The 8,717-nt window shown below is 49.4% G+C and overlaps 1 protein-coding gene across 1 annotated transcript; it reads right to left on the bottom strand.

Moving 5' to 3' along the window:
• Nucleotides 1–761: 761 nt before the first annotated feature.
• Nucleotides 762–7,857, bottom strand: chrd (chordin). Its single transcript, XM_068734338.1, is given in 16 exon segments — nucleotides 762–1,767; nucleotides 2,402–2,495; nucleotides 2,679–2,903; nucleotides 2,905–2,943; nucleotides 3,170–3,189; nucleotides 3,192–3,272; nucleotides 3,382–3,438; nucleotides 3,585–3,678; nucleotides 3,779–3,982; nucleotides 4,995–5,108; nucleotides 5,237–5,295; nucleotides 5,298–5,393; nucleotides 5,396–5,476; nucleotides 5,589–5,868; nucleotides 5,965–6,063; nucleotides 7,645–7,857. Coding segments are annotated over 16 exon segments (1,821 nt in total). The 3' UTR covers nucleotides 762–1,702.
• Between the last annotated feature and the right edge of the window lie 860 nt (nucleotides 7,858–8,717).

Raw genomic sequence — 8,717 nt, 5'->3', positions numbered from 1 at the left:
CCAAAGCTGTAACTCAGCATGGTTGACCGCTGACCTCCCCCCCCACCCCCTCCCACCCCCCGCTGGCCTGATGATGACTTTCCAACATGCCACACACACTTACACACACATTGAGGTCAACAGGTGCCATCAGAAGCGCCCGACAACCAGCTGTTGTTGGGTTTTTTTTTAGGAGGAACCTTTAGTGTAATAGTGTGTTTTGGCCAGCAGAGTGCAGTGTAGCAGATGTGTGTGTGTGTGTGTGTGTGTGTGTGTGTGTGTGTGTGTGTGTGTGTGTGTGTGTGTGTGTGTGTGTGTGTGTGTTGGAAAGAATTCTGCTTACCCTTTTGCAATGTGTGTGTTCCTGATTCAGGAGTTTGCGCATGTGTACATCTGTGAATATGTGTTTATGTTTCAGTCTGTCTGCACTGTGTGTGTGTGTGTGTGTGTGTGTGTGTGTGTGTGTGTGTGTGTAGGTGTGTGTGTGTGTACACATGGGGAGGTTTGTAAGGGACAAAACCTTGCTGAGGACATGTGGTGACTGTCTGAGGAGGAAGGAAAGGAAAGGAAAGGAAGGGAAAGAAGGACTGGAGAGGAGAGGGGAGGAGGGGAGAGGAGAGGAGAGGAGGGGAGAGGAGAGAGGAGAGGCAGGTAAGGAAAGGAAAATAAACATCAGGAAAGAAAGAAAAAGGAGTTGAAGGAAAGGATATACATGTGTGAAAAGAGAACGTGATGAGAGAAAAAAGTGCGTAAGACGATGAAGAAAACAGAAGAAACAAAACTATTTTTACCAGCAAACATCTTTTTATTTTGTCTCCACGTCAGTCAATAAATACAAAAAATACAAACCAGCTTCATATTCATAAACAACAACAGTAGAAAAATTCATGAAAAATATTAATTATTTTCGAAAACAAAAAAAGTAGGAACAACCGACGCAGAGAGGCGACGAGATCCACAGGAGGCGAAGGCAGCGCCGGTGTTAGTACGACGGTGAAACAACGAGGAGATCCTGATAGTTTATGATATAAAGTAGAAATATAATCGACCAATCAGAGCTGCAGACGGGCCGGAGGGAGCGACGCGGTTTACGGGTTTTCACTGTTTTTTTAAAACGATGCTTTGCCGCCCTGGACGTTAATTGTGTTTCTGTATTGCTGATTATTTGTATTCTTTACTGGTAAAAAACATCACACACACACACACACACACACACACACACACACACACACACACACACACACACACACACACACACATATGTAAGCAACACACAGCTTTGGCTGTACTTCAAACAGAAGCCCTGTCGACTAACTGACACAATCTTACCACATTTTTTTCCACCAAACAGCTGTGTTATATTTTTTTACATATTTATATATATTTATACCTTGTTGTCCTGTTGAGCTGTTTTAAAAAGAAACAACAGCAAAAAGAAAAACGGAGAGACAGGAAGCAGAAAAGTCTGTAAAAGTCTGGTTGGTCCTCTTCATCCCTTCATTTAACGAGTCTTTGGAGGTTCTTCCTCTTGTTTACGTCTCCGTCTCTGTTCATTACAATCCTGAAGCTGATAACAGGGTGGGTGTGAGGCGGAGGGAGGGAGGGAGGATGGGTAAATGAGACCCCAGTGTGCAGCTCTGGGTTTGGGTCCATCGTGGGGAGGAGAACGGGTCGAACGGGTAAAAAAGGGAAGGTTTGGTGGGTTTGGCGGGTCCCGAACAGATCAGTGTCCCCGGCGTCGTCTTTTGTCCGGAGCTTTCATCGTCAGGTCGTCTTCCTCTTTGGAATCTGTGGAGGATGGAAAAAATCAATTTAGGACCCAGGAAGTAGTAGACTTAAGAAGTGGACGGAGTTATCGTGACGTCATCAATTTGGTTTGCCGTCGCCATCTTGGCTTTCTTTTGCAACCAGTGAACAGGAAGTGACCATATTTGGACTGCGGAGGAGTGACGTAGAGACGCCGTATATACGTCTCTGGTAAGAGACCTGTCAATCAGTGTGTAGCCCCGCCCCTAAATCATCCCCTGCTTTATGGTCTGTTTGACTCTAAATGTTCCATAATGTACTAAATGAACATCATGCTGTATTGAAGAAGACTGTAAACTAGAGATTGAGACCATAAACTCATGTTTACAATGTTTACTGAGGGAATAAATCAAGAGAGAAGTAGAGTCATTTTAGACTAGACTTCTATACAACCAGAGGAGTCGCCCCCTGCTGGACACTAGAGAGAATGCAGCTAGTTTTAAGCATATTTACAGGATATTCAACTTATTCGACTTCTTTCTACACAGGGCTTGAATAAAGGCAGTGCTGCATGTTTTTTCCATCACATCGGAGGTGAAGCACGCCGCCTGCTAAAGGGTTTCACCAGTCTTGCAGGTGTTTGTAGTTTTTGTTACAGTGTGTGTTCGTTGCTCACCGAGGCATTCTGGGCAGCACGCCGCCTCTCTGCGGGTGATGCCGCTGCAGGCGAGGACCGGACACTGCTTCCTCTGACACTTAGTGGCGCCGTGCTGCGGACAGTAAGGGGAGGAAGAACGCTGGTCGGTGAAAAGGAATCCAAAGCATGCTGTATCATCATCATCATCATCATCATCATCATCATCATCATCATCATCATCGTCATCGTCAATATTCTAACTGTTAACGCGCTAACGGACGGCTTGATTTATATTCCAGGTCGTAATTTCTCTTACGTCACACCAGCAGTTGATGCATTTCATCTCCCCCACCATCGGCACCCAGGGATGCCAGTTGTCGCTGTTCTGGTAGTAGTTCTTGCCGAACTTGCAGTTCCTCGGTCCGTCCGCCTGCATCATGTCGCCGTGCTCCAGGCCGGCGGGGGTCCTCTCCTCCTCGGGACACTCCTTGCAGCAGTCGGAGGGGTTGCGTCTCACCGGGTGACCGCAGGTCAGCGGCGGGACACGTCACCTTCTCGCAGTGCACCTCTCCTGAAGATCCCTACGCGGATCGACGCGTAGCATTAGCGACAGGCTAGCAGCAATTCTTTTGCTTATTACTATTTTCTTTCCACATGAATAGTCTGAACGTTCCCAGGGGTTAGAACTTGAAACGGATTCGTGGCTTTAGCCTCTTTGCTGTCGAACGCGAGACAAACGTTCCATTAAGGGACGTTGGAAAGCAAACGCAGCCAGATGCGAGTGGGCTTTATGGATGCATATTTTACCTTGCACGTGCAGACGGCGCTTTAATGTAGCCGAAGGGAGGGACAAAGGGATGCCACGTGGTTCCCGGGGCGTGCATCTTCTGGTCTCCTTCAAAGTAGCAACCTGAGAGGAGGAGAGAGGAGGGAACGAAGGTTACCGAGACGGTCAGCGAGACGTTCTCTTTGAACTGTCGGCTGAAACGCAATGAAAGAAAGACGTCGGGAAGAAGCGCCTACCCTCGGATGCTCATCCACCCTCTCTGGAACCGTCATGTCTGTGGCTCTTTGCTCTCTGAGCAGGAAGACATAAAAACAGAATTAGTTTGCATCTTTTACGATTTCTGTCGAGAGCCCAGAACAGTAAAAAAGTCTGCTCACGACCGCGAGGACTCAAATATGATCGCATCTCTCATCAAGTGAAATCTGTCCGTCTCACCGTCGCAGACGGGACAGCACTTGTCCTCGGGCTGAATGGTTCTGGAGCAGGTCAACGCGGGACAGATGACGGGATCGCAGATCACGGTCCGCTTCTGCAGAAAGACGACGGAGGTTGTTTTTTTTATTAGTGACGTTTAAGTGACGATGTGTAACCCTTCCCCCGAAACGCGACGCGTTTCTTCCGTCCTTTACCCGGCAGCTGCAGGAGAAGCACTTGTCGTAGTTGGGCGTCCAGCGGGAGCCGTGGGCGCGGTGCTGGTTCTCAAAGAAGCAGGTGTGAGGGTCTTTCTTCAGCTCCTCGGGGTCCTTCACCAACAGGTCGTCAAACTCGGCCTCCTCCGCCTCCGCCTCCGCCTCCGCCCTGGGTCCTGACTCACAGTTAATTGACACGTGGACCTGGAGAGATGAGAGAGAGAGAGAGAGAGAGAGAGACAGAGGAGAGAGAGAGACAGAGAGAGAGAGAGAGAGAGAGAGAGACAGAGAGAGAGAGAGACAGAGAGAGAGAGAGAGAGAGACAGAGACAGACACAGAGAGAGAGACAGAGAGAGAGACAGAGAGAGAGACAAAGACAGAGAGAGAGAGACAGAGAGAGAGAGAGACAGAGAGAAAGAGACAGAGAGACAGAGAGAGACAGAGAGGACAGAGAGACAGAGCGAGAGAGACAGCGAGAGAGAGAGAGAGACAAAGACAGAGAGAAGAGAGAGAGAGAGAGAGACAGAGAGAGAGAGAGAAGAACAGAGAGAGAGACAGAGACAGAGACAGAGAGAGACAGAGACAGAGAGGTTAGGACATTAGAGGTTTGTTGGGCACACCTGTCTGGAGGCCGGTCTCAAGCAGACTTGTAATTGTTCCTAATAGGAATGTTCCTGAGCTCCCAAAGCTGTTTATGCGTTGGACCTGTTTGCTATTAAAGCAGCTGGACCCTACTGCTGTGTGTGTGTGTGTGTGTGTGTGTGTGTGTGTTGTGTGTGTTGTGTAGTGTGTGTGTGTGTGTGTGTGTGTGGTGTGTGTCATCACTTTCTCCCATCAAACCACTACACCTGCATTATAGCTTTGTGGTGGCAACTTGTGTTCTGAACCTCAATGAAAGTGTTTGTTCACTTTTCAACAAAAGGGTTATTAAAGGAGGCCCTGAGGACGCTGCTCCTCTTCTTCTGTCTACAACATGATCACTTTTTCTATTGTGTTTTCCATGCTAATGACTTCGTAGCGGTGAACTAGCTCGTTGCCGTTTGCGTTTATTGCGCTACGGTTGTAAAAATGGTCGTCTGTAACGGCTGTAAAAAAAAGCGGTCACACACAAAGCTGGTGTTTGAGCTGCAAGATATTCACCATTTTGCTAATAGAATTCATTGTCTTCAAATACTGTTATGGCACAAGTATAAGCAGTGCATCTTCAGAGACATACCCGTCCTCGTATTTCTCCTCGGGGGTTGGTCTTGGTGCTGACCTGGATGAAGGCCGTCCCTTGGTCCAGATGCTGCAGTAATTCAGCGCTGATGTCCTTCAACACTCCCTGAGCCTGGAGGAGGAGGAGGGGTGTGTTTAGAGTGTGTGTTTGTGCGTCTACAAGCATGTGTGTGTGTGTGTGTGTGTGTGTGTGTGTGTGTGTGTGTGTGTGTGTGTGTGTGTGCGCGCACGTTGACGCACCTGTGAGCCGTAGAAGCCGGTCAGCAGCCTCTTGTGAGCGGCGCTGCTGTCGTCTATTTCCCGATCTCGGCCAGCCCGTGGAGGTGGGCGTTCACCGCGACGTCGTCCGTCTTGCTGAGGCCCGCGACCACGATCTCGTAGTGCAGGTGACACTGCGGTCCACGGACACCCAGGCGTGACCGGAGGCACCGGTCCTCACTGGCGGGGACACGAAGTGTCCGGCCAGAGGAGTGGGCAACTCTGAGAGAAGAGGAAGTGGTTTAGATGAGAACTTAAAAAACACTTTTTGTCTCTTCGGCGCGGGCTTCGCTGTTCCCCCGGTTCCCCCGGTTCCCCCGGTTCCCCCTCCTACCGTGTCTGGGGGCCTCCAGGCCGCTGTAGAGCAGGGCCCTGATCTGGCCCCTCAGCTCCCCCTCCTGGCAGTGCGTCGTGGCCACGTTGATGAACAGCTCGTTCTGCAGCAGCATGTGGATGTGTCGAGCCTCCAGGCGGCTCCAGCTGCCCTGCGCCCGCCCCGCGGTCCTGTTGTACTCCGCCGTCAGGTCGTACAGCACCGAGCGCTTGTTCCGCCGCCGCGGCTTCAGCTCCACCGTGAGGCCGACGAACTCGCCGGTGAGACCGGCGACCTGGACCTGGAGGTCAGGGGATGAGGGGAGAGAGAGGGTTAAAAGTCGCCGCTCCGCAAACAGGTTACAATAGTGGCTCATGTGCAGTGGAACAGCTGGTACCTGGTAGTCCAGCGTGCCGTTATCGTGGAGGTTGAAGATGGCCGACCCGACGCCTCCCGTCTTCCCCGAGGTCAACGCGTCTCCGCTGGACATCACGCTCTGAATCGCTGAGGAAACACACGTTCACATCAAAGTTACCATCACATGAACCGTCACTGTGAGTCTGTTCTCCCCCCTCTACACTATAGTAGAGCCTCGGGATGAGGCAATGATTTCTGTCACACACACACACACACACACACACACACACACACACACACACACACACACACACACACACACCACATTCCCCTCTGCAACCACCACACACTCAACATGTCATCTCTTCAACCAGGACACAGTCATTGAGGCGACAGATTTAATTGAACCACTAATCAGGAGGCGCGTAATTGTATCTGTGACCTCCGGCCAAAGACAGACGTGTCGTTACACACGCACGCACACACACGCACGCACGCACGCACACACACACACACACACACACACACACACACACAGTCAAGGTTAAGCCTCAAGAGTGAGGTAACTCTTGCTGAATGCAGCAGGCTTAAAAAGATTGAGCCGAGCGAAGAAAGGAGGGAATGAGTAACAGAGACGGACGAGAGGAGCGCAGAGAGAGAACTCAGAAAAATGGAAGAAAAAGAGAGGAGGAGGAGGAGGAAGAGGAGGAAGAATGACGTCAAGGATACTCACAAAGGGGACAGCAGACGACAAGGAACGAGACACGGAGAAAGTAAAAGGAGGTGGAAAGAGAGGGAGAGAGAGGGAGAGGGGGAGAGAGAGATGAGAGAGGGAGAGAGAGACAGAGAGAGAGAGAGACAGAGAGAGAGAGAGAGACAGAGAGATAGAGAGAGAGAGAGAGAAAGAAGAGAGAGAGAGAGAGGGAGAGGAGAGAGAGACAGAGAGAAAGAGAGAGACAGAGAGAGAGAGACAGAGAGACAGAGAGAGTCAGAGAGAGAGAGAGAGAGAGAGAGAGAAGAGAGAGAGAGAGAGAGAGACAGAGAGAGACAGAGAGAGTCAGAGAGAGAGAGAGAGAGAGAGAGAAAGAGAGAGAGAGAGAGAGAGACAGAGAGAAAGAGAGAGACCAGATGAGAGACAGAGAGAGTCAGAGGAGAGAGAGAGAGAGAGAGGAGAAAAAGAGAGGAGAGAGAGAGAGAGACAGAGAGAGAGAGAGAGACCGAGAGAGACGAGAGAGAGAGAGAGAGAGAGAGACAGAGAGAGAGAGCAGAGACTAGAGACAGAGCAGAGAGAGAGATCAGACAGAGAGTGCAGAGAGAGAGGAGTGTGTTGGGTTTGAAATTCTTCACTCATAACGTCAAGCTGTTAATCGCAGACTGTGACCTCGGCAGCGCCGCTGTGTAAAAGTTTGACTGAAAAAAAACACACACACAGACACACACACACACACACACACACACACACAGAGACAGACAGACAGACAGACAGACAGACAGACAGACAGACAGACACACACACACACACACACACACACACACACACAGACAGACACACACACTGGTGCCAACTGAGCCAAACAGAGGGTCCATAAACATGTTTGTCCCCCCAGCGATGAGACTTGAAAGGACGGAGACAGATCGTATTTATGGAAGGAGAAACAGCACAGACAATGACGAGTGACGTGGAACACATTAGTCTTCTTTGGGGGGGGGGGGGGGACACACTCACTGTCGCAGACGACTTCCTGCCGGTGATGAAGCCGGAGATCCGTCGGGGGTCCTGACCCTCGGTGGCCACGGCGAGCTCCAGCTGACCGCGGGACAACCAGAAGAGCTCGCGGCTGTTCAGGTCCGTCAGCACCTCGGCGAAGTCCGGGTCCTGAACGGGTTGAAAAGCCGTTATCAGGCGGGTCAACGAGGGAAAGAACCAGGACATGTAACATTAAGACAACGTATTTGACGAAGGAGCTTATTCCTTCAGTTAGTCTCCTCAAGGGAAGCATTCATAAAAAGACTTCAGGGACACAGACAGCTATGTTACAGACTAAAACACATGATTTTTAAATCACATGCGCATATTTAAACCCCGTCAAACATATTTCTATATTTGAAATATGGCTCACATTGCCTTAACGTATTTCATATTGAGTGAAGGTTCACTTCTGGACCTCCAGGAGAGACTTAGAGGTAGAGGAGGAGGAGGGGGGAGGAGGAGGAGGAGGAGGAGGATGAAGAAAGTTGGAGTAATAGGACAGCTGTACGAGCGTGTTGAAGAAATGTTACTTTTATGACTTCGGGGCCTCGGTTCAATATAAATATACATGTGCTGTAAATCCACAACAGAGAGGAGCCAAAGCAGAGGAGGAGGAGGAGGTGGGGGGAGGTGACTTATATTGGTGGGGGGGGACTGAATGGATGGAGTAAGGTGCAAAACTGGATATATATATATAATATATATATATATATATATATATATATATATCTATAATCTATATCTATATATATATATATATATATACAGATACAGATATAGATATAGATATATATATATATATATATATATATGTATATATATATATATATATATATATATATATATATATATATATATACATATATCGGGTGCGTAGCGTAATATCAACAGCACCGTCGGGGATCACTGGTGTTTCTCTGGGAAAGTGTCCTCTTCAGCTGAAGACATGATGTCCACTGGGGGTCTCTCTCTCCTCTCTCACTCTGTGTGTGTCTCTCTCTCTCTCTCTGTCTGTGTCTCTCTCTCTCTCTCTGACTCTCTCT

This window comes from Cebidichthys violaceus, unplaced genomic scaffold, assembly GCF_023349555.1.
Source record: "Cebidichthys violaceus isolate CVI_PGR_0920_01 unplaced genomic scaffold, fCebVio1.0.p SCAF_1, whole genome shotgun sequence".
Taxonomy (NCBI): domain Eukaryota; kingdom Metazoa; phylum Chordata; class Actinopteri; order Perciformes; family Stichaeidae; genus Cebidichthys; species Cebidichthys violaceus.
The sequence above is the reverse complement of the archived record's forward strand: the minus strand, read 5'-3'. Positions and strand labels throughout refer to the sequence as shown.